We start from the raw sequence: 26,493 nt of genomic DNA on the forward strand, positions 1-26,493 counted from the left end.
AAGGGGGCAAATGTAAGCCGGACCCAGAACCCTCTCCTCATTCTGGCCAAGAAGCCTGAGACTGCAGCTTATGGATTTACAACTTAAAACATGGCTCCCTCTTTGCTTTTGCTCTTGCAGGCCACTGGGATGAGGTTGGCTTTAATTGCCCAGAACACAGCTAACCTCGGAACTGGTATTATCATATCATTTATCTACGGTTGGCAGCTGACCCTTCTGCTGTTAGTCGTTGTGCCAGTCATTGCTGTATCAGGAATTGTTGAAATGAAAATGTTGGCTGGAAATGCCAAGAGAGATAAAAAAGAACTGGAAACTGCTGGAAAGGTGGGTCAAAGAAGGCTTCAGTGAGTATACATATTGTTTTTAGACATGCGTTTTACTTGATTTATTCCAAAATGCATGCTTTGATAGGTTAATATGCTTGCTACAACCGATAACTGTCAACACTGCATAGAATATTTACTGCGATAACAATGTCTATAACAGGGGAATAATTAATGTAAGGCTCTTAGCCTCTCAAAAAGCACTTCAGGTGTGGTTTTTTATAATTTCTGAATATCTGAAGTCCATTTAACCTTCCCCTTAATAACCCAATGTCACTGTTGAGACCAATACACGCCTATTTTACAGAAGTCGTCCTTAGGGCCGAGAGTATAAGTACATTGTTTAATTGCTGGTACTTAGGCTGTGATTTCTACAGCTAAGGTGGGTAGCCACCAGATGGCAGTAAATGCTGCGATTTGTGGTTGTAACTATCCTGGCAATTGAGCAAACATTTACTTGGGCCCTACTGTGTATGCCCATTATCGTGTGAAGTATATGCACCGACACCTGCCACTCTCACGGTAATCCCATGAGACAGGTTCTAATGTTACCCCATTTTATAAATGAGGAACTTGAAAACCTAGATAAAGGTATGGCTAGGGTTTAAGTCCTGGTCTAATTTCAAAGCTCTTTACTCTGTAGTCTGTGGTATGTATTGAGATGTGCCTAAATCTACATAGAAACATTTTACTTGCATGCACCTGCATTTAAATATTTAAATGTAGATTACAGCCAGGAATATTTTTACTTACTTGTATGTTATCCTTAACTGACACATCAGGAGGTGAAGCAGACAATATAAACCGTGATAAAGTTTCTGCAGCACTGCACTTGACAGGGCCCTTGCACACGTTCTGGCAAGCAGCCTTCATCGTGGTTGTGTGAGGTGGGGCAGGTAGTGTGGCCACCTCACATGGAAGAGAGCATTCCGAGGTTTTGTGACTTGCTCCAGATGTGTGTCATGTTAGAAGTGAAATGAAAATTCCGTCCAAGCGTGTTTGCACTAAACCAGTTATGTCCAGTGAAACCATTTCCCCTTGTCTGCCCACCCACATGGGCCACAGTTCAGTGCAATGTTGGTGTCACCCCATGGTGTGCCTCAGAATGCTTGCTTCTGGTGTGCACCCTGCCTTCTGCCCGGGAGCCAGAGATCTGCAGGCCACTTTGTGGTTCTGGGACTCCTGAAGCCCTGGGTGTTCACAGTGCTTGAAGATCCTCATGGCCGATGGCTGCGTGTACATGAGGGCACCATTTCCTGGTCTTCTGTTTGGCACAACTAAATGCTGAGAAAACACTGTAGCTTTTATTTCTTCTCTCCCCCAACCCTGGTTCTTCCACATTTCAGAAGGGAAACTTGTCAGTAGATAGGACGAAGATCAAGTTTTCTTAGACCAGTTACATGAAAGAAAACATTGTGAATCCAGTTAAGATAATAGTCTTGACTCTATTAAAATGACAACACTAAAAGGCATCAGAATTTTGGCAGGAACAGGGCAGTTGAAATGAGTTTATAGCAAATGAAACCTAGCCTCTTGGATTATTAGTCTTGGTCTAGCTCATCATGGTGTATGATACAGAAGATCCTCAACTTCTCTGGTCTTCACTTCACACTTGAATGAAATGGAAAATTGTACTAGATAATGTCATGAGTTCCTTCCAGCTAATATTCTCATTCTGGGAATCCATGTATAACTCAGAGTGACCAAAATTATTTTTAATAGCCGCTTTAACCTGATGAGTTTTTTTAAAAAATAGTGTGAAAGATTTAAAATTTTTGATGTTAATTGTTAGCAATCATAATTCAATTTTGTTTACTGTCAACTCCTGATGTAACACAGAATGAGGATTAGAAAGAAGGACTTGGAATACCTTCCACCCCATCACTGCTCTTTGGGTTTTTTTTTTTTTTTTCTTTTCAAAAGGAAAGCTCTTACTAACCTGGTTGCAGATAAACCATGGTTAAAGTGCATCAGGATTTGAGATATGTTCGCAGTTTTATGTTTCATAAAGGGCTTGACAGTGAGGATGTTGACTTCTTGGCTGGTAAGGAGGTAGGGATAGGCTGCATTTAACCCTCCTGATTCACGCCTTGCATAATGACTGAGACGACAGCGCTGCTAAACCAGGATAGGCCTCGGAGCAATTAATCCATGACCAGAAAATCATGAGTTGAGTGTGAGTTCATTAACAACCAGCTTCTCCCTGTGTAAATCACAAAGCAGGGGAAGCAAGAAGGCATAATGGTTTAAGAACATGGACTTGATAGCCTGATAGAGAATCCTTGCCTACTTATCTCTAGAACTTGAGGGAAGTCATTTAACTTCTCTGTGTCTCAGTTCCTTAATCTGTGAAAACAGGATAGTGTTTACCTCACAGGGTTGTGTAAGGCTAAGTGGGTGCTTGACAGTTAAACAAAGTAATACTTGGCACATAGTAAAAGCTCACTAAATATTCTCTGTTCTGGCTATTGTTGCTGTTAGAATTTTCATTTGTAATTAAAGATATAAGTTTATACAGCCTAAGGTATCAGATCTCTTGCCTTCATCTGGTTACAGAAGCTGAGAACTGAGGTAAAAGTCTTAAAGCTGATAAAACAAAAACGTAAAACTAAAACCTGATGCTCTTTGTGTTCATGGTTGAGGTAAGTCAGCTGTAGAACTAGTCTTTAAGCTGAACAGCTAAGTGACCACTAACATTAGTCAAGGTGGTTTGGCTGGAAGAGTCAGAAAACTGCTCTGGCTGGTTTGGGCAAAAAGGAATTTGAGGCAAGGATGCACTGAAGTTCAGGGAATACACATGGATTATATTGCTGTAAAGCCACAGGCTCTCTAAGAGCCACGGACTCTGTTGGGTTGGAGTCTCTCTACACCTGTGTTCTGTTCCTCACCTGCTGAGCATTCAGACTAGCTGCCTCCACATACCCAGTGTGGCTCCCCAAATGGAGACCTTCCCCTCGGAATCTACACAACCTCCCAGTTCATGTAGTGACCTCCAAGTCCAGGCCACTGATAGTCCAGTGTCTATTGCTGGGTTAAGTGGGGACTTAAGGCAGGGTCATGTTGACAGTTGGGATCTTTGTTCTGGTTGTGACTGACTGGCCCCTCTAAGGAGGGATTTGTGCAAAGAGGAAATGCCTGGTACCTCCAGTGGGCCCACAGAAATCACCTAGCTTGATGCTCTCTTGGGACCCGACCCTGTGAAAAAAGCAAAGCCACAAAAGGCTGTGACTGAAGCCAGTCTAGTAACTGACTGGTTGCAGGGCTGGGATAAAATCAGGTTTCTGGTGTCTAGATCACCATGCCTGCTCTAAGCTTCTCAGTCTCCCCAGGCTTATGAAGACATGCCCACCATATCTGGTACAACCAGATGTGCTTTTAAGATGGGCAACTCTGTCATAGAGCTCATCTTGAAGAACAGGTTATGCCTTTGCTTTCAAACTGAAGGGATTAAAAACCTGTCAATATAATCTTCAGGATTCTTCTGATAGAGCCCTAAGGTTTCTAATTTTCGTTATCCAGAAGTAAAAGCCCTATTTCTAATCAAGATCTGTTCTATGTTACAGATTGCAACAGAAGCAATAGAAAATATTAGGACAGTTGTGTCCTTAGCCCGGGAAAGAAAATTTGAATCGATGTATGTTGAAAAGTTATACGGAGCTTACAGGTAATGAACTAAACTATTGTTATTAAGACCCTAGTACTTTCCTGAGGCTTAATAATTGTTCCTAAAAGAAAATAAAAATTCTGTGACTGTAAGGATGACATGTTTTCACTATCTCACTGAAAATAAGTAGCTATTTGATGCGATTAGGCTGTAGGATTGGATTGTTACATCTCTTGTGAAAACAACAGAGAGGGTCTCCAAGACCTGAAGGTGCAGAGGACTGTACCAGTGTATGCTCCTCAGGGCAGACAGTGTAAACAACCTATCTGGTTGATGGAGGAGAAGTACTTCAGAGAATTCTTCGAACTTTGATTTTCTTGGAATTGTGTAGACTGAACTAAGGATGAGACTTACTATTTAGTTAGAGTATTCCATTTGTTCTCTGGATGAGGACCAGATCCAATCTACTCTTGGAACATACACATAGTCTCTTTCACTGGTTCATATTTGAGCAATTTAAGAAACTTCCAGCAGCTCGGTGTGTCACTTGCTTCCAAGCAAGTTTTTATAAATGAATATTTTTTTTAACACTAAGAAAATTGAACACAGCTTAGAATATAGCTTTGATAAGCCAGGGGACTTTAATATAGCTTATATATAAGCCAGGGGACTTTAATATAGCTTATATATAAGCCAGGGGACTAGAACAGTAGCTTGAATACTTACAAATTTGAAAAGGGAAAATTAAAAATTGCATTTTATTCTATCTCCTTAATTATACTTCATGAAATTGCATTCTTTTCTCTCCATTTGATGTTTGATATGTAGATATATATGTTCCATTACCTAAAACTTATGGTCAGTTTGAACTTCAAGGGAATTAAGGAAGAGCCAATTTTTAATTTGATAATAATTTAATGATTGAAGAGCATTGCAAATTAATTTTAAGTAGTGTACGACCACGCTCACAGCATGCAAATGAAAATATCCAAATCAGTAGTTGTTTGAAATTTGCCAGTCTTTCCAAATGCCTTCCTTCTAACCTGGGAGTAAATAAATAACTGTTCTTTTAGAGGATTTAGAATACTAAGTAGCTATACTAATAAAGGGTAACATGTGGTCTAATTAGAAATGGTGTAAAACAAATTGTATTGGAAATGGTGGGATCTAGCCCAGGGCAGATCTTCTGATGTGTGTCTGTATAAACCTCAGTGACCCTGCTTTTGCGAATCTGAAACATGAATTGTGACATAAGACTGTGACTAGTCACAGAAGACAAGATAATACTCAAGAAATCCCATTCAGACAATTCTTTGACATCCTCCTAACTTTGACATCCTCCATGTTTTTGATTCAACAGACACATTTATATCATAGAAGTTGATTCATATAAACATGTAGTAATACCAACAACTATCAATTGAACCAATAATATGCAGTACTGTTCTAGACATTTATATTGTTTCTTTAGTTCTAAAAAGAATTCTGTATCCTATTGGTTATCCCCATTATTATACAAATTAGAAAATTAATACGTAGGTTGAGTATGTGACAACTTCTCTAACAGAACTAGGGGCAGAATATAAACCCAGTCAACTACACTAGAAGCTGTGCTGAGAGAGGCCAAAGAGATGATTATGAATATACTAATTTGCCTTTCAGGAATTCTGTGCGGAAGGCACACATCTATGGAATTACTTTTAGTATTTCACAAGCATTTATGTATTTTTCCTATGCCGGTTGTTTTCGATTTGGTGCCTATCTCATTGTGAATGGACATATGCGCTTTAGAGATGTTATTCTGTAAGTAACTTTAAAAATATAAGATTATTCTATATGGTTTTAGTAGGTCTATGCAAAATTTGGGAGTAGGGCGGAAAAAACTCACTTGTTCTAAAATAAAGTCAGAGAGTTGAATCTGCCACAGAAATCTGATCTTCATAATACTCCAAACACAGCTGAATCATCCAAGTGGGCTAAAATTGACCAAGCTCATAAAAATGATCATAAACCGGAACTGTAGTAATAGAGCTCCAGGATAGCAAACCTTCTGGTTGCACAATGTAGGCAGAAATAAATCATAAGGGGAAAATTGCTGGTTACCATGGACTCAAACAAGAGGGTTAAATAGCTTGCTGTTTATCTGCAACCAAACGATGGCATTGATATAGGGTTGGGAATGCTTCACTAAAATCTGGCAAAGGCTTGTTCCCCTGCCCAGGCCTGGAATGACCCTGCCAACGTTTTGCCTTGTAGCCTCTCCTTTTTTCTTGGTTTCCAAGGCTAGCCAGTAGTCTTCCTAATTGATGCATTTGTCTTTTCAAAATATGCTAAATACATTCAATTAGGTTGTGCTCTTGTCTTGACAAAGGGAAGCCATTCTTTTGAAAATCACTTGGCCTATTTCTGCTCTGGTGGGATGATTCTTAAAGTAGTAGTGAACAGCCTTTTTTTTTTTTTGAAGAGGGTCAAGACAAAGTATTTTCATCCAAAATTAAAGTAACTATGAAAAAAGTATGTACAATCTTGGTATCATTCAGGATCCCAGCAGGAAACAAATGCCCCTTCAGATGGAGTAACTAAGAGGGTTCCTAAAGGGCTTGTTTGTGTACAGAGGTGTGAGAAGTGTTAAGGGAAGCGGTACCCAAGAAGGCTGTTAACTAACTACCCAGCAGTTACCAGCTAGAAACCACTCAGATCTTCTGCCTAAAGTGCAAGAGGAGGGAAGGATGTTCAGAACCCAGCATAGGGGGCTTCTGTGGTCCTTGGTGGAGGGAGGCCAATCACACAGTCTAACAAGAAAGAAGCCAAGGAAACAAATGCCCTCACCTCATGCTCCTCCTGCCCTCCCTTCCCCTGCTGGCACCTTTCATTGACAAACCCCATCAGAAGCCAGGGGACAAGAAAAGCCTTTTGATGCAGTCCATGAAGGTCAGCCTCCCAGGCAGGGAGTGGGATGGTGTCAGATAGAGGTGAGCCGAGAACAGAAAGTGGTTTTAGAGAGATAAGTGGCAATATCCAGCTCTGGCAGTTAGGTCTAGGAGAGCATCACTGAGGAAATTGGCCCTGCTTTTTTTGTTTTGTTTCTACCATCAAAAAATTAAATTCTGGATAATTGCAAGACATTTTAATCTTTTATGCTAACACTAGATTATAGGCTAGATGAGAAAACTAAGGCAGTCACATGTGGGTTGTTCATCAGTATTTTAAAATTTAATTTTTGGTAGCCAACCTTAACAAGTATTTAAGGGGAGAGCCTTACTATACCTACCATTCCTGCTCCCATGTATTTAGAACACATTTTAATACCTCAGATTTAGAAGTTTGGAAATGAAAAAGTTAAGTTCTCCAGTATTACTCTTGTCCTCCTCCTCTTGTCCCTCCTCTTGTCCTAGGGGAGCTTGGGTATCAGAAGTGAATAGGTTTGCGGAGATGTAGATCCCAGAATCTGAAGCCCTTCCTAAAAAATGTTATAATTTATTTCCGTTCTTCAAAGAGCCTATCATTGGACAATAGAACTTTAGCTTAGGACAATTGTTTTCTCCAGGTACTGCCAACAATTACCTTAATAATAAGAGAAGAACTAGTTCTAAGAAAGGCTTATTTTCCCTCATAAAATTTCTTTAACTGCAGTGATTAATACTGTTTGTGTAGGCGCATAGAAGTGAACTGGAAGTGAGGGCCAGCGAATGAATAGGAAACCTCACTCCTTGTCCAATGGTGATGAAATCCCTCCGGCACTGTGTGCTTCAGTTCTCCAGAGTCCAAAAAGGATAGAACTCATGACTAAAATTACTTAAGGTCACAAGTCGGATTCAGTTACAAGCCACTTCCTGAAAGAGAACTGTGGGAAGTTACATTAGCTCTGGCCTGTCCTCTAGATTTCCTTTGTTAGTGGGAAGTTCATGGAAATGTGTGTAGTAGTTTCGGCAGGGGGTGGAGGGAAAAAAGAACATTGACACTGGTAAGCACTATGTCTTTGGACTTTGAAACATCAGAGAGCTAATTATAGAAGCTAAGTTTTTAATTCCCCTACTTTTGTCCAGGGTGTTTTCAGCAATCGTGTTTGGTGCAGTGGCTCTCGGACATGCCAGTTCCTTTGCGCCAGACTATGCTAAAGCCAAGCTGTCTGCCGCCCACTTGTTCATGCTGCTTGAAAGACAACCTCTGATTGACAGCTACAGTGAAGAAGGCCTGAGGCCTGTGAGTTCTCTGCTGTCTGGTGAATGCTTGCTTAATGTTTCCTAAAGGTTTGCCATCTGCTAGATTATACCACAGGAAAAATTTGTAATGACGACACTGACCTTTATTTAGCTTACTCTGTGGTATTTACAGGGCTACTATTTGGCCAACAATTATTTTTTTTTTTTTTTTTTTTAGTTATTTATTCATGAGAGACCTAGAGAGGTAGAGACATAGGCAGAGGGAGAAGCAGGCTCCCTGTGGGGAGCCTGATGCAGGACTCCATCCTAAGACCCTGAGCCAAAGGCAGATGCTCAACCACTGAGCCACCCAGGTGCCCCTTGGCCACCATTCTTAACTTTCTAAAATTTCACAGGGGTTTTTGAGGATTCTGAAGTTGAGCACATCAAAAGTAAAGAAAAGGGTGAGTGGCTGGCTTAGTTAGTGGAGCATGTGACTCTTGATCTTGGGGTCATGAATTCAAGCCCTGCATTATTGGGCATAGAGCTTACTCCAGTTTTTTTTTTTTTTAACCTTCTTATCAAACAAAAGTCATAATAAACTTAAAAAAAAATCCAGATATACTAGAACTGAGTAATTTCCGTGAGAAATGTTCATTATTTCTGCATGAAGGTATGCAGATGTAACTCTGGAGGTAAATGCAAGTTGCATCCTGGCTTTAATCACATTTTGTAGTGCCGGAGTTACAACTGCTGAGAAGACTTACTTTAATCACATTAAGACTAATAAGCCTATACCACCTTCAAAGTTAAATCTAGACCCAAGTAAGTTTTGTGTTTTGTTTTGTTTTAATGACACAGGCTGCTGCCCATATTAATGCATGAGCAGCAGTATAGGTAATCAGGAGTTAGACAGTTTTGGGGGGCTTTACCATGGATTTTGTATGCTGAGGAAATTACTGTGCCCGCGAATGAGATAAGGAGGCAGCCAGAGTTGGAGAAAGGGCTGCCCACTGAGACCTCAGGTAGGCACTGTGCCAGATTCCCCAGCTTTTGAGCCTTTGGCCACTGGCTTGGCTCTAGCTTCAGAACCATCATTTGGGAAAGCTAAATATTTTTCTAAATGAACTGGATATGGAATTTAGGTAACAACTCTGTTTTTTTGTTTGTTTTGTTTTTGTTTTTTTATAAATTTATTTTTTATTGGTTCAATTTGCCAACATATAGAATAACACCCAGTGCTCATCCCATCAAGTGCCCACCTCAGTGCCCGTCACCCAGTCACCGCCACCCATCACCCACCTCCCCTTCCACTCCCCCTAGTTCGTTTTCCAGAGTTAGGAGTCTCTCATGTCCTGTCTCCCTTTCTGATATTTCCCACTCATTTTTTCTCCTTTCCCCTTTATTCCGTTTCACTATTTTTTATATTCCCCAAATGAATGAGACAATATAATGCTTGTCCTTCTCCGATTGACTTACTTCACTCAGCATAATACCCTCCAGTTCCATCCACGTTGAAGCAAATGGTGGGTATTTGTCATTTCTAACGGCTGAGTAATATTCCATTGTATACATAAACCACATCTTCTTTATCCATTCATCTTTCGATGGACACCGGGGCTCCTCCACAGTTTGGCTATTGTGGCCATTGCTGCTATAAACATCGGGGTGCAGGTGTCCCGGCGTTTCATTGCATCTGTATCTTTGGGGTAAATCCCCAACAGTGCAATTGCTGGGTCGTAGGGCAGGTCTATTTTTAACTCTTTGAGGAACCTCCACACAGTTTTCCAGAGTGGCTGCACCAGTTCACATTCCCTCCAACAGTGCAAGAGGGTTCCCTTTTCTCCGCATCCTCTCCAACATTTGTGGTTTCCTGCCTTGTTAATTTTCCCCATTCTCACTGGTGTGAGGTGGGATCTCATTGTGGTTTGGATTTGTATTTCCCTGATGGCAAGTGATGCGGAGCATTTTCTTATGTGCATGTTGGCCATGTCTATGTCTTCCTCTGTGAGCTTTCTCTTCATGTCTTTTGCCCATTTCATGATTGGATTGTTTGTTTCTTTGGTGTTGAGTTTAATAAGTTCTTTATAGATCTTGGAAACTAACCCTTTATCTGATACGTCATTTGCAAATATCTTCTCCCATTCTGTAGGTTGTCTTTGAGTTTTGTTGACTGTATCCTTTGCTGTGCAAAAGCTTCTTATCTTGATGAAGTCCCAATAGTTCATTTTTGCTTTTGTTTCTTTTGCCTTCGTGGATGTATCTTGCAAGAAGTTACTGTGGCCGAGTTCAAAAAGGGTGTTGCCTGTGTTCTCCTCTAGGATTTTGATGGAATCTTGTCTCACATTTAGATCTTTCATCCATTTTGAGTTTATCTTTGTGTCTGGTGCAAGAGAGTGGTCTAGTTTCATTCTTCTGCATGTGGATGTCCAATTTTCCCAGCACCACTTATTGAAGAGGCTGTCTTTCTTCCAGTGGATAGTCTTTCCTCCTTTGTCGAATATTAGTTGACCATGTGGTTGAGGGTCCACTTCTGGATTCTCTATTCTGTTCCATTGATCTATGTGTCTGTTTTTGTGCCAGTATCACACTGTCTTGATGACCACAGCTTTGTAGTAAAACCTGAAATCTGGCATTGTGATGCCCCCAGCTATGGTTTTCTTTTTTAATATTCCCCTGGCTATTCGGGGTCTTTTCTGATTCCACACAAATCTTAAAATAATTTATTCCAACTCTCTGAAGAAAGTCCATGGTATTTTGATAGGGATTGTGTTAAATGTGTAAATTGCCCTGGGTAACATTGACATTTTCACAATATTAATTCTTCCAATCCATGAGCATGGAATATTTTTCCATCTCTTTGTGTCTTCCTCAATTTCTTTCACAAGTGTTCTGTAGTTTTTAGGGTATAGATCCTTTACCTCTTTGGTTAGGTTTATTCCTAGGTAGGTATCTTATCCTTTTGGGTGCAATTGTAAATGGGATTGACTCCTTAATTTCTCTTTCTTCAGTCTCATTGTTAGTGTATAGAAATGCCACTGACTTCTCGGCATTGATTTTGTATCCTGCCACACTGCAGAATTGCTGTATGAGTTTTAGCAATCTTGGGGTGGAGTTGTTTGGTTTTTCTATGTACAGTATCATTTCATCTGCGAGGAGGGAGAGTTTGACTTCTTTGCCAATTTGAATGCCTTTTATTTCTTCTTGTTGTCTGATTGCTGAGGCTAGGACTTCTAGTACTATGTTGAATAGCAGTGGAGAGAGTGTGTTGTTCCTGATCTTAGGAGAAAGGCTCTCAGTGCTTCCCCATTGAGAATGATATTTGCTGTGGGCTTTTCGTAGATGGCTTTTAAGATATCGAGGAAAGTCCCCCCTATCCCTACACTCTGAAGAGTTTTGATCAGGAATGGATGCTGTATTTTGTCAAATGCTTTCTCTGCATCTATTGAGAGGATCATATGGTTCTTGTTTTTTCTCTTGCTGATATGATGAATCACATTGTTTGTTCTACGAGTGTTGAACCAGCCTTGCATCCCGGGGATAAATCCTACTTGGTCATGGTGAATAATCTTCTTAATGTATTGTTGTATCCTATTGGCTAGTATCTTGTTGAGAATTTTTGCATCCCATATAGATATGGGTCTATAATTTTCCTTTTTGGTGGGGTCTTTGTCTGATTTTGGAATTAAGGTGATGCTGGCCTCATAGAACGAGTTTGGAAGTACTCCATCTCTTTCTATCTTTCCGAACAGCTTTAGTAGAATAGGTATGGTTTCTTCTTTAAACGTTTGATAGAATTCCCCTGGGAAGCCATCTGGCCCTGGACTCTTGTGTCTTGGGAGGTTTTTGATGACTGCTTCAATTTCCTCCCTGGTTATTGGCCTGTTCAGGTTTTCTATTTCTTCCTGTTCCAGTTTTGGTAGTTTGTGGTTTTCCAGAAATGTGTCCATTTCTTCTAGATTGCCTAATTTATTGGCATATAGCTGCTCATAATATGTTTTTAAAGTCATTTGTATTTCCTTGGTGTTGGTAGTGATCTCTCCTTTCTGGTAACAACTCTTTGTGATGTGACTCTGTCTAATCTAACTTTTACCCCCATCTCCTATCTTCATTTTATATAACAAAGCTTGCTTTCAGTATTAACTGGTGCCAACACTTAGACTGACTAGGAATTTTCTGTTCCTCTCTTACCATCTTTGGTAAAGCTTCTGTGAAATACTTCTTATTCCAATAATTATCAGACCAATTATAATAGCAACATTAACTTTTTTTTTTTTAGGATAAATTTGAAGGAAATGTGACATTTAATGAAGTCATGTTCAACTATCCCACGCGGCCAAAAGTGCCCGTGCTCCAGGGGCTGAGTCTTAAGGTGAAGAAGGGCCAGACGCTGGCCCTGGTCGGCAGCAGTGGCTGTGGGAAGAGCACAGTGGTCCAGCTCCTAGAGCGCTTCTATGACCCAGTCGCTGGAACAGTGGTAAGCACACTTGCTTAAGTTAGTACCTTATTTAAGGCTTTATTTAAAGTGGCTACTAAACCAGTATTTTTTAAGATTTTATTTATTTATTTGACAGAGAGAGAGAGAGAGAGAGAGAGCAAGCAAGCACAAGCAGGGAAAGTGGGAGTGAGAGAGGGAGAAGCAGGCTCCCTGCTCAGTAGGTACACAATCCCAGGGTCCTGGGATCATGACCTGAGCCGAAGGCAGATGCTTAAGTGACTGAGCCACCCAGATGTGCCCCATAAACTATTATTCTTATACTAGAAAAACATTGGAAAAATTAAGGCCTATAATCCTGTTTGATGCAATGACCACATTCTAAAAAACCCAAACTGGTACCCATACTCAGGCAAATACATGGGGACAGTAGTATAGAACATCTAGAGTATAGTTCAGAAAATACTGAATATGAAGCTAACCTCCACCCTGCTGTAGGCCTTTAGAGCCATCCTGATCCTCCTAAGTAAATATCCACTTCCCGGTTTGTAAAGGTAAGCCACGAATTCTGGCCAGAATTCTAGGCAGACACCCGGGACAGGCTAATACCTTCTTAATCCCTCCCTGCTCCTTCTGCCTAGCCTCATCTCTTGAACCCTGAACTCAAGGCTCTTTGACTTTACCCTCGTCTCTGGCCCTTTTATACTTAGCTTTCATTAGTGATTTTCAGGTATCTAGCTCCTGGCTTTCTTCCATGAGTGAACACTTGGCTCTTACTGATAATGCCTGCATCTCCCATTGCCTTGCCCTAGGCACCCACTGACCAAGCCCTAGGAGTCCATCCCCATTGAGATGGTCACCAAAATGTTAATCCTTGTGTAATTAGCTCTTTTTGGGAAATCTTCTGCTTCCACTATTGAAACTACTCTATAGGTATTATTATAGGCAAACCAGCTTGTCAGCACTCTGTGCTAATACTATGGTAGAATTTCTTTCTTTGAGAGAGAGTAATTGAACTTGTTTCTATTCCTTCACCCAGAAGGAAGCTGAATTCTCAGTTGATATATCACAAGACTCCTCTAGAAGAAACATGCCTCCTGCTTAAACAACAACAACAAAAATAATCAAAACTACCATCAATAAAACTATGCTTTCAAAGATACTGTCCTTTGAGCTTGTTCACTTTCCATTGAACTCTTTTCCTCAGTGCTGTCAAAGAGAAATGGGAGAAGTTTAAAGCTAATACTACTTGGGGAAAGGGGTGGTAGAGGGGATAGTGATAGAGGAAGGACAAAAAGTAACCAACTTTGAGAATCTGGGGTCATGCTAACAATCAGCATTTTTATTCTGGTCTGCCTAGAGGAGGGGAATAAAGTCCAGTTGAAAGGTTGGAGTCATTCTGGGCACTGTAGATATGAGTAGGATACCTAATTGCAAATGTTTTAGAGGCAGGAGAAGAAGGGTAGATAAAGACAAAGAGGAATGTGGAAAGACAGGGCCAAATGTGCTACTGTCTTGCCAGTGAGATAAAGGATGGTCTAATCACCATAAAAATCATTTTGTTGGCCTCCAACACTGTAATAATTGCTTAGAGGTTGTGAAGCTTGGTATTTCCCAAACCAATGATACCCACATGTCACAATGTTCCAAATGGTTAATCTGTTCATTTAGGATTTAGTTGTTTTTTTTTTTTTTTAAGAACTTCTTACAGTTTGTGGACTTTGGTTTTCAGCTCTTAGATGGTCAAGAAGCAAAGAAACTTAACATCCAGTGGCTCAGAGCCCACCTTGGAATTGTGTCCCAGGAGCCTGTCCTGTTTGACTGCAGCATTGCTGAGAATATTGCCTATGGAGACAATAGTCGGGCTGTCTCACAGGATGAAATTGTGAATGCAGCCAAAGCAGCCAACATACATCCTTTCATCGAGACCTTACCCCATGTAAGTTAACTGTAATTTATTAGGATGAAATAGCAATCAACTACAAACTAATTTCATCCTCAAAAACAATTTCCAAAGTTATATACCAACAAAATCTTATAAGAAGACTTGTCTATGTAGTGGCACCAGGACCTTGAAGAAAAAACTGAACTGCATGAAACCAAGTTTTCCCTATTGCCAAATGAGAATATCAGGCATCATGTTTAGAGCTTATAAATGTAGTGAGAGGCCAATGAGGTGGTATTAATTGTAAGCACCATTTATCTCTGGTTGCAAACTGGTGGTTGTGGGCAGCATTCAGATCGCAGTCACATTTAATTTATCCATTATGGTACTTGTGTTTTTAACTATTTTATTTTGAGATAGTTAAACTTTCACATGCAGCTGTAAAGAACAGAGATTGTATGTCCCCTTCACCTAGTTTCCTGGTGCCATCTTGCCAAATGGTAGTACAATATCACCACCAGGATACTGACCTTGATCAGATTTACTGAACTTGATCTGATTACTGATCTTATTCACACCTCCAGTTTTACTTGTAGTCATTTGCATATATAGTTCTTTGCAGTGTTATTGCATGTGTAGACTCATGTACCCATCACCAGTCAGGATACGGAATGTTTCCCTTACCACTCAGATCCCTCATCTTGCCCTGCTACAATATACCCCTCTCCCTTTTGTCCTCATTCCACCCAACCTCTGGAAACTACTAAGTGTTCTCCATTTCAGTAATTTTCTACTTGAAGATGTTATTATTAAGCACACATACAGTATATAACCTTTTGAGGTTAGCTTTTTCCACTTACCATAATTCCTTGAAGTTTTTTTTCTTAAAAGATCTTATTTATTTATTCATGAGAGACAGAGGGAGAGAGAGAGAGAGAGAGAGAGAGAGAGAGAGAGAGAGAGAGAGAAGCAGAGACATAGGCATAGGGAGAAGCAGGCTCCCTGTGGGGAGCCTGATATGAGACTTGATCCCAGGATCCCGGGATCACAACCTGAGCCAAAGGCAGACCTCCAACTACTGAGCCACCCAGGCATCCCTGAAATTCTTGTTTCTATAGTTGGCTCTTTTTTACTTCTTTAGTGGTATTATTTTTAGTAGGATGACTAAGATTGGATGATATGGATGTACCATTATTTGGGTAACCACTCACCTTTTGAAGTGTATCTAGGCTATTTCTAGTTTTTTGGCTGTTAAAAGTAAAGCTGCTGTAAACATTTGTGTACAGGTTTTATTTTTTTAATATTTTATTTGAGAGAGAGAGAGCACATGTGATATAGAGCATGAACAAGGGAGAGGGATAGAGGGAGGAGAAGTAGACTCCCCACTGAGCAGGGAGCCTAATGCCTGGCTTGATCCCAGGGTTCTGGAATCATGATCTGAGCCAAAGGCAGATGCTTAATGGACTGAGCCACCAGGTGCCCTGTGTATAGGTTTTAGTGTGAACCTGAGTTCTTATTTCTCTGGGATGAATACCCACAAGTGCAATTGCTCTGGGCCTTGTGGTAATTGAAGAATGGCTGTGCCATCTTACATTCCTACCAGTAGGTATGAATGACACTTTCTCTGCCTCTTTGCCAACATTTGCTGTTGTCATTCAGACAGACGTGCAGTAAAGTTCATTGTTGTGGATTTCTTAATGGCAAATGATGTTGGTATTTTTAGAGAGCACAAGCTTGTATGAGCAGGGGCAGGGCGGGGTAGAAGGAGCGGGAGAGAGAATCTGAAGCAGGATCCATGTTCTGCTTGTTTTTTGTCCACTTTCTGATTTTTCTCTAAATGTTGAATTTTGAGATATATATATATATAGATAGATAGATAGATCAGTCCTTTGTTAGATATATAGTTTGCAAATACTTTGTCTCAGTTGATAGCTTGTTTTTTTATCCTTTAACCGGGTCATATGCAGAGCCAAACTTTTTAATGTTGATAAGGTTCAATATAATTGAATTTACTAACCACAGTTACGACAGAGTCCAAAGAGTGCAGTAACCTCCTTATCATGGTGATTAATTGTTCTCTTCTGAAGATCTACTGTGTTGTCTAATTGAACAATTCAAGTAGAGCGTCCCAGAAAAAAACCACTTGGACTCCCGCTCTGGAGTCTAGCTGGCGGCTCCGAGCCCTGCCAGGGGCCCCGACTCGGCCTGCCTCGGCGTCCCCTGAGAGGCCTGAATTCTGCTCGCAGCTTCATTACCACTGGGCTGGAAACATCCTTGGGTTGAGTGTTTTGTTTGGGAGTTATTTCACGAGGGCCTTTTGAACAGTAGTGTCCCAATGAAGTACTAGATATTATTTATGTAAGAATGAGCTTTTTGTTTTTTTTTAAACAATATCCTTTCAAAATTTCTAACTACTTTGTAACTGCATGACTTAACCTGGTGATAAAAGCAGTTATTAAAAGTCTACCTTTTCCAAAAAAAAAAATCTCTTTTGAGAGATTTTGATTTTATTGTTTCTATGGTTCTTCAGCTGGGCACTTGTACATAAAAACATTCAGGTTTCCCTCTTAAAACCCTACTTTTAATTTTCACAAAAATGTTGCACAGAATTCGTCTTGCATAGGTAACTTCAGCCTACAACTTGAACACTTATAATCCAAAATATTAACATTCTTCATATAGGGAGAAAAAAGCACTACTCGTGGTTTAAAATAACAGAAGTCTGTCATAACTCAGTATCATAATTGTAAGAATTTGAATATATTCTAAATCAAATCATATCCCATGGAATTTTACCACACACAATAAAGCCTGACATATCCTTTTATAGACTACTTTTGGTATCAAATATAAGAACTCGTTGCCTAGTCCTAGTTCCTAAAGAATTTCTCCATTTTTTTTCCTTAAAGTTTTAGGATTTTACATTTTAGTCCCTGATCCATTCTAAGTTCATTTTTTGTGCAAGGTTTTTATTTCTTGTTTCATTTTATTCCTTTGGTGGGGGCATATACTCTCCAATTTCCATGGTCCCTAACTCTCCCTTGTTAGCTTCTTATAGCTGCTATGTCTGTAGCCAAAGTGCAGTGAAGTTAATATGGATTTGAAAAATAAGGAAAAGTTCAGTGAAATTTTTCTTTAGTAGTTGGTAAAGGTTAGTCCAGCAAAGATTATTTGAAACTGCTAAAAGTGATGGCAGGGATCATTGATCTTGTGGTATTCATTTAGCATCTAAGGTTCCACTGAATCAGGAAATGAATCTTAACTTGTACTGCTGTATTCTGCTGTAATTAGCAGTCACACATTCAACCCCTTCATGTTGGGTAGCCTTACCCTTAACAGGGAGTCATTGACCTCAGTCAAGGATAGGATTTGATTAATAGGAAAACTTAAAGGCTTCGGCTCTTTACTTATATTGGACTTTAGCAGACTGATTCACATTACTGCATAAGTCCTATGGTAGTTTTTTGGGCTTCTATTCATTCTATACTTTTTTGGCCTAGAATGTTCTTTCTCATGATCCTGTTTCTCAAATTCTGTACAAAGGTGTCTTTTCTTTTCTTTTTAAATAATAAATTTATGTTTTATTGGTGTTCAATTTGCCAACAAACAGAATAACACCCAGTGCTCATCCTGTCAAGTGCCTCCCTCAGTGCCCGTCACCCATTCACCCCACCCCCCGCCCTCCTCCCCTTCCACCACCCCTAGTTCATTTCCCAGAGTTAGGAGTCTTCATGTTCTGTCTCCCTTTCTGGTATTTCCTACCCATTTCTTCTCCCTTCCCCTCTATTCCCTTTCACTATTATTTATATTCCCCAAATAAATGAGAACATATAATGTTTGTCCTTTTCTGATTGACTTACTTCACTGAGCATAATACCCTCCAGTTCCATCCACATTGAAGCAAATGGTGGGTATCTGTCATTTCTAATGGCTGAGGAATATTCCATTGTATACATAAACCACATCTTTATCCATTCATCTGTCGAAGGACACTGAGGCTTCTTCCACAGTTTGGCTATTGTGGACATTGCTGCTATAAACATCGGGGTGCAGGTGTCCCGGTGTTTCACTGCATCTGTATCTTTGGGGTAAATCTCCAGCAGTACAATTGCTGGGTCATAGGGCAGGTCTATTTTTAACTCTTTGAGGAACCTCCACAGTTTTCCAGAGTGGCTGCACCAGTTCACATTCCCACCAACAGTGTAAGAGGGTTCCCTTTTCTCCACATCCTCTCCAACATTTGTTGTTTCCTGCCTTGTTAATTTTCCCCATTCTCACTGGTGTGAGGTGGTATCTCATTGTGGTTTTGATTTGTATTTCCCTGATGGCAAGTGATGCAGAGCATTTTCTCATGTGCGTGTTGGCCATGTCTATGTCTTCCTCTGTGAGATTTCTGTTCATGTCTTTTGCCCATTTCATGATTGGATTGTTTGTTTCTTTGCTGTTGAGTTTAATAAGTTCTTTATAGATCTTGGAAACTAGCAAAGGTATCTTTTCTTTCGTACATTTCTCCTTTGTTTCTACCTTATCTCCATAATTTCTCTTTGCTTCTTCTGATCTTTCATAGCATGTTGAATATACTACTAATTTGGTACCTACTGGACCTTACATTGAATGTTGCACATCCAGTTTTTCTCCTTGAATTATAAATTTCTTCAGGGCAGGAATTCTTGTATTTCTCCATTTTTGTATTTCTTACAGTTTTTAGTGTAACAGCTATTCAGTACTTATGAAGGAATGAGTTTAATGAAAGAGAATAAACTAGGCTCCATGTAGGTCCTATGATTATCTCAATTAAATTATTTCTATCTAATCTTTTGAGGATGCCAAAGATCAATTGGCATCATGAGAATGATAGGAATTCCAGAATTCAGTGCTCAAATTTCTGTTGCAGAATACCACTAAGAACTAAGTTTGATTCTGAAAATGATTATTGTATTACCTGGAAAAAATATTAAATGGATCACTATGTGGCTGTTATAGTAACTTTTGTTTCTAAATGCTTTTTCCTATATAAGTAGAACTGTCAAATATTAAGAAATACACATTTATTCAGTATACTATTAGTCCTATACCAAGTCATGAGGACTTGTTTAACTTAACTAATGGCTAACTTGCAGAAATATGAAACAAGAGTGGGAGATAAGGGAACTCAGCTCTCAGGAGGTCAAAAACAGAGGATTGCTATCGCTCGAGCCCTCATCAGACAACCTCAAATCCTATTGTTGGATGAAGCTACATCAGCTCTGGATACTGAAAGTGAAAAGGTGGGGTCTTTCCACTCTTGTTCCATTTAATTTGTACAACAGAAGTTTTTTGGTACTGTCAACCATGAAAAAAATTGAAATTTTCTGTTTATTTTGGAGTTAAACTTTTCCTATTCTAGTATTTTCCAAATTTTGTAAAATATTACTAATTTCATAAACTAATAAAAGCATTCAGAAGAAAGCTGCATACCTCCATATTTTTAGCACATTAACTAATAATGAAAACTAGAAAATAAAATAACAAAAGGGAACTAGTAAGATGGATTGTGGACAGAAAATTTAGATACTTGTGATTTAGTGTGAGAATTCATTTTTATAATAGGAACTAACTGTAGACTATAATGCTATTTATGTAAACACATGCAAAATAAAAGGTAACATTTTTTTCTGTGATGATTTATCTTTAGATTGTCCAAGAAGCCCTGGACAAAGCACGAGAAGGCCGGACCTGTATCGTGATTGCCCACCGCCTGTCCACCATCCAGAATGCAGACATAATAGTGGTGTTTCAGAATGGCAAAGTCAAGGAGCATGGCACGCATCAACAGCTGCTGGCTCAGAAAGGCATCTATTTTTCCATGGTCAGTGTCCAGACTGGAACACAGAACTTAGGAACTCTTGCTATATCTTAAAAATAAATACAAAATAAAACTTTTTTTCTGACTTAAACTAGAAAGCATCTTTCACAAATCATCAAAAACTACAGGTTTATCTTATTCTATATCAATATAGAATATCCCATTTGGTGTTGATAAGATAGCATCTGAAATTTAAGAGTAAAAAGTGATACCTGTCTTGTTGAGGTATAAAAACAGCAGCCTACCTCTTGAATTGGAAATGTAAAGAGAAAGGAAAGTTGAGATATATTAAAGCTGTAGAACTAACAAATCAGAGACAGGTAAACTTCTTCTGGTCCTGAAATAGTTGGGTAGATGACAGATTGGTGGGGAGTAATTTTCACAAGAACAAAGGAAAACTATATTGTTTCATTGCCTACTCTTTCCCTTGCTGACTTTTCAAAATAATTTTTGGGGAATGGAGGTTTTTTGTTTTGTTTTCATTTGTTTTTATTGGAGTTCGATTTGCCAACATATAGTATAATGCCCAGTGCTCATCCTGTCAAGTGCCCTCCTCAGTGCCTGTCACCCAGTTACCCCAACCCCCCACCCACCTCCCCTTCCACAACCCTTTGTTTCCCAGAGTTAGGAGTCTCTCATGGTTTGTCTCCCTCTCTAATTTTTCTCACTCAGCTCCCGTCCTTTCTCTTATAATCCCTTTCACTATTTCTTATATTCCCTATATGAGTGAAACCATATGATGTTTGTCCTTCTCCGACTGACTTATTTCACTCAGCATAATACCCTCTAGTTCCATCCACATTGAAGCAAATGGTGGGTATTTGTCCTTTCTGATGGCTGAGGAATATTCCATTGTATACATAGACCACATCTTCTTTATCCATTCATCCGTCAAAGGACATCAAGGCTTCTTCCACAGTTTGGCTATTGTGGATATTGCTGCTATGAACATTGGGGTGCAGGTGTCTCGGTCTTTCACTGCATCTGTATCTTTGGGGTAAATACCCAGTAGTGCAATTGCTGTGTCCTGGGGTAGCTCTATTTTTAACTGTTTGAGGAACCTCCACACAGTTTTCCAGAGTGGCTGCACCAGTTCACATTCCCATCAACAGTGCAAGAGGTTCCCCTTTCTCACATTCTCTCCAACATTTGTTGTTTCCTATCTTAATTTTCACCATTCTCACTGGTATGAGGTGGTATCTCATTGTGCGTGTGTGTGTTTTTTAAAAGATTTTATTTATTTATTAATGAGAGACACTGAGAAAGGCAGAGACACAGGCAGAAGGAGAAGCAGGCTCCATGCAGGGAGCCTGTTGTGGGACTCGATCCTGGGACGCTGGGACCACACCTGGAGCCATCCAGGTGCCCCCTCATTGTAGTTTTGATTTGTATTTCCCTGATGGCAAGTGATGTGGAGTATTTTCTCATGTGCTTGTTGGCCATGTCTATGTCTTCTTTGGAGAAATTTCTGTTCATCTGCCCACTTCATGATTTGATTTTTTATTTCTTGGGTGTTGAGTTTGATAAGATTTTTTATAGATCTTGGATACTAGCGCTTTATCTGAGATGTCATTTGCAAATATCTTCCCCCATTCTGTGGTTGTCTTTTAGTTTTGTTGACTGTTTCTTTTGCTGTGCAGAAGCTTTTTATCCTGATTAAGTCCCAGCAGTTCATTTTTGCTTTTGTTTCCTTTGCCTTCATAGATGTATCTTGCAAGAAGTTGCTGTGGCCAAGTTCAAAAAAGGTTATTGCCTCTGTTCTCCTCTAGGATTTTGATGGAATCTTGTCTCACATTTAGATCTTTCATCCATTTTGAGTTTATCTTTGTGTATGGAGCAAGAGAGTGGTCTAGTTTCATTCTTCTGCATGTGGATGTCCAATTTTCCCAGCACCATTTATTAGAGACTGTCCTTTTTTCCAGTGGATAGTCTTTCCTGCTTTGTCAAATATTAGTTGACCATAATGTTGAGGGCCCATTTCTGGGTTCTCTATTCTGTTCCATTGATCTATGTGTCTGTTTTTGGGTCAGTACCACACTGTCTTGATGATCACAGCTTTATAATACAGCCTGAAATCTGGCATTGTGATGCTCCCTGGCATTGGCTTTCTTTTCCAATACTGCCCTGGCTATTCAGGGTCTTTTCTGATTCCATACAAATATTATTTGTTCCAACTCTGTGAAGAAAGACCATGGTATTTTGATAGGGATTGCATTAAATGCGTAAGTGGCCCTGGGTAGCATTGACATTTTCACAATATTAATTCTTCCAATCCATGAGCATGGAATATTTTTCCATCTCTTTGTGTCTTCCTCAATTTCTTTCACAAGTGTTCTGTAGTTTTTAGGGTATAGATCCTTTACCTCTTTGGTTAGGTTTATTCCTAGGTAGGTATCTTATCCTTTTGGGTGCAATTGTAAATGGGATTGACTTCTTAATTTCTTTAATTTCTCTTTCTTCAGTCTCATTGTTAGTGAATGCCACTGACTTCTCGGCATTGATTTTGTATCCTGCCACACTGCTGAATTGCTGTATGAGTTCTAGCAATCTTGGGGTGGAGTTGTTTGGTTTTTCTATGTACAGTATCTTGTCATCTGCGAGGAGGGAGAGTTTGACTTCTTTGCCAATTTGAATGCCTTTTATTTCTTCTTGTTGTCTGATTGCTGAGGCTAGGACTTCTAGTACTATGTTGAATAGTAGTGGTGAGAGTAGACATCCCTGTTGTGTTCCTGATCTTAGGGGGAAGGCTCTAGTTTTTTTTCCATTGAGAATGATATTTGGTGTGGGTTTTTCATAAGTGGCTTTTAAGATGCTGAGGAATGTTCCCTCTATCCCAACACTCTGAAGAGTTTTGACCAGGAATGGATGCTGTATGTTGTCAAATGCTTTCTCTGCTTCTGTTGAGAGGATTGTATGGTTCTGCTTTTTCTTTTATTGATATAATCTATCATGTTGTTTTATGAGTGTTAAACCAACCCTGCATCCTGGGGATAAATCCCACTTGGTCATGGTGAATAATCCTCATAATGTACTGTTGGATCCTGTTGGCTAGTATCTTGTTGAGAATTTTTGCATCCGAGTTCGTCAGGGATATTGGTCTATAACTTTCCTTTTAGATGGAGTATTTGTCTGGTTTTGGAATCAAAATAATGCTGGCCTCATAAAACAAGTTTGGAAGTATTCCCTCCCTTTCTATCTTTCAAAACAGCTTTAGTAGAATAGTGTATTATTTCTTTAAATGTTTGATAGAATTCCCCTGGGAAGCCATCTGGCCCTGAACTTTAGTGTCTTGGGAAGTTTTTGTTTTGTTTTGTTTGTTTTTTTTTTAATTTTTATTTATTTGTGATAGTCACAGAGAGAGAGAGAGAGAGAGAGAGAGAGGCAGAGACACAGGCAGACGGAGAAGCAGGCTCCATGTACCGGGAGCCCGACGTGGGATTCGATCCCGGGTCTCCAGGATCGCGCCCTGGGCCAAAGGCAGGTGCCAAACCGCTGCACCACTCAGGGATCCCCGTCTTGGGAAGTTTTTGATGACTGCTTCAATATCCTCGCTGGTTATTGGCCTGTTCAGGTTTTCTGTTTCTTCCTGCTCCAGTTTTGGTAATTTACGGTTTTCCAGAAATACGTCCATTTCTTCTAGATTGCCTAATTTGTTGGCATATAGCTGCTCATAATACATTTTTAAAATTGTTTGTATTTCTTTGATATTGGTTGTGATCTCTCCTCTTTCATTCATGATTTTATTAATTTGAGTCCTTTTTCATTTTAGTAAGGCTGGCTAGGGGTTTTCTATCCTATTAATTCAAAGAACCAGCTCCTGGTTTTGTTGATCTGTTCTACAGTTCTTCTAGTCACTATTTCATTGAGTTCTGCTCAAATCTTAGCTCTCCTCTTCTGCTTGGTGTAGGTTTTACTTGCTGTCCTTTCTCCAGTTCCTTTAGGTGCGAGGTTAGCTTGTTTCTTGGTGTTTCCAATTTTTTGAGGGAGGCTTGTATTGCGATGTGTTTCCGTCTTAGGATCACTTTTGCTATATGCCAAAGATTTTGAATTGTTGTATCTTCATTTTCATTAGTTTCCATGAATCTTTTTAATTCTTCTCTAAGTTCCTGGTTGACCCATTCATCTATTAGTAGGATACTCTTTAACCAACATGTGTTTGAGTTTCTTCCAAATATCTTCTTGTGATTAAGTTCTAGTTTCAAGGCATTGTGGTCTGAAAATATGCAGGGGACAATCCCAATCTTTTGGTATCAGTTGAGACCTGTTTTGTGACCCAGTATGTGGTCTATTCTGGAGAAAGTTCCATATGCACTTGAGAAGAATCTGTATTCAGTTGTGTTCAGATGGAAAGTTCTGTATATATCTGTGAAATCTATTTGGTCCAATGTATCTTTTAAGGCCCTGTTTCTTTGGTGATGTTCTGCTTAGAAGATCTGTCATTTGCTGAAACTGTCATGTTGAAGTGTCCTACTATTAGTGTATTATTATCTAAGTATGTCTTTACTTTGGCTATTAATTGATTTACTTGGCCACTCCCACATTAGGGGCACAAATATTCATGATTGTTAGCTCTTCTTGTTGGATAGATCGTTTAAGTAAGAAATAGTGTCCTTCTTCATCTCTTACTATAGTCTTTGGGATAAACTTTAATTTATCTGATGTGAGGATTGTTACTCCAGCTTTATTTTGAGGGCCATTTGAATGGTAAATGGTTCTCCACCTCTTCATTTTTAGGCTGGAGGTGTCTTTAGGTCTAAAATGAGTCTCTTTTAGACAGCAAACAGATGGGTCTTGCTTTGGTATGCAGTCTGATACCTTGTGTCTTTTGATGGGATCATTTAGCCCATTCACATTCAGAGTAACTATTGAAAGATAGGAGTGTAGTATCATTATATTATTCAGTCCCTGTTTTTGTGAATTATTTCTTTGGGCTTCTTGTCTCTTTTACAGGGTCCCCCTTAATATTTTTTTGCAGAGCTGGCTTCATGGTCATATTCTTTCAGTTTCTGCCTATCTTGGAAGCTCTTTATCTCTCCTTCTATTCTGAATGAGAGCCTTGCTGGATAAAGTATTCTTGGTTGCATGTTCTTCTCATTTAGGACCCTGAATATATCCTGGCAGCCCTTTCTGGCCTGCCAGCTGTCTGTGGAGAGGTCTGCTGTTAATCTGCATTTTCTCCCCATATAAGTTAAGAATCTCTTGTCTCTCAAGTTGCTTTAAGAATTTTCTCTTTATCTTTGAAATTTGCAAGTTTGAGGTGTTGAATGGTTTTTATTGATTTTTTTTTTTTTTTTTTGAAAGGGGTCCTCTATCTCTTGGATCTGAATGCCTGTTTCCTTCCCCAGATTAGGGAAGTTCTCAGCTATGACTTGTTCAAATATACTTTGTGGTCCTCTCTCTCTCTCTCTCTCTCTCTCTTCTGAATTGCAATTTGATGTATATTCTTCCTTCTCAAGCAATCCTTTATTTCCCTAAGCCTTTCCTTGTGAGCTCTTAATTTTCTTTTTTCCTCAGCTTTTCTCCTTACCATCAACTTGTCTTCTGTGTCATTCACTCTCTTCCACCTCATTAACCCTAGCAGTTAGATCATCCAGTTTGGATTGCATCTTGGTTAAAGTATTTTTAATTTCGGCCTGATTAGAGACTTCGTTACTGCAGAATTGAGATCTAGAGTCTTTTATGCTTTTTAACTTTAGAATTGTACTTTAGAATTGAATTTCTGACGTCCTATTGTAATCCAAACTCTGTAACTCTGTGGCAGAGAGTACTGTTTCCATTTCTATCTTTTGTGGTGAGTTCTTCCTTCTAGTCATTTTGCTTAGTGCAGACTGGCTGTATGAGTGAGCTGAGTCAAAAATATCAACCACAACCTAAGTAAAATACACCTAGATGATTCCAAAGAGGTCAGAGACCAGAGAATAAAAGAAAAAGAATAAAATAAAAGGACCACTAAAGCGAAAAACAAATTTTAAAACAAAGTAGTCAAAATAAAAAGCCAAAAACCAAGAACAAAGAGAAAAAGGAAAAAAAGGCCGGGGGGGGGGGGGGGGGAGGATGGTAGTGGTGAAGAAGTGGTAGTGGAGAGAGAATGCAGTCTACCTGAGGGGGCCTAGAGGGAGATCCTCTTGGTTCTGAGTGTATTTTGTTCTGTATGTTAGAAGATGCTCAATCTCAATTTTATGTAAACCAGCAATACTTATATAAATCCCCAACATTGACCACAAAAACAAGATAGAAGGGGTAGAATGGGAAGGAAGAG

At 39.5% G+C, this 26,493-nt stretch overlaps 1 protein-coding gene across 10 annotated transcripts in view; it reads left to right on the top strand.

Moving 5' to 3' along the window:
- ABCB4 (ATP binding cassette subfamily B member 4) overlaps nucleotides 1-20,325 on the top strand; it is a 71,853-nt gene extending 51,528 nt beyond the window's left edge. For all 10 annotated transcript variants that reach the window (XM_072784346.1, XM_072784344.1, XM_072784345.1 and 7 more), the window contains 8 exons: nucleotides 121-324; nucleotides 3,887-3,987; nucleotides 5,590-5,730; nucleotides 7,974-8,130; nucleotides 12,349-12,546; nucleotides 14,237-14,443; nucleotides 19,510-19,656; nucleotides 20,064-20,325. In XM_072784346.1, the coding sequence (XP_072640447.1) occupies nucleotides 121-324; nucleotides 3,887-3,987; nucleotides 5,590-5,730; nucleotides 7,974-8,130; nucleotides 12,349-12,546; nucleotides 14,237-14,443; nucleotides 19,510-19,656; nucleotides 20,064-20,288 (1,380 nt within the window). In that variant the 3' untranslated portion in view covers nucleotides 20,289-20,325. The remainder of the gene's footprint in view (nucleotides 1-120; nucleotides 325-3,886; nucleotides 3,988-5,589; nucleotides 5,731-7,973; nucleotides 8,131-12,348; nucleotides 12,547-14,236; nucleotides 14,444-19,509; nucleotides 19,657-20,063) is intronic.
- The last annotated feature ends 6,168 nt before the right edge of the window (nucleotides 20,326-26,493 follow it).

This window comes from Canis lupus, chromosome 18, assembly GCF_048164855.1.
Source record: "Canis lupus baileyi chromosome 18, mCanLup2.hap1, whole genome shotgun sequence".
Classification (NCBI taxonomy): Eukaryota; Metazoa; Chordata; class Mammalia; order Carnivora; family Canidae; genus Canis; species Canis lupus.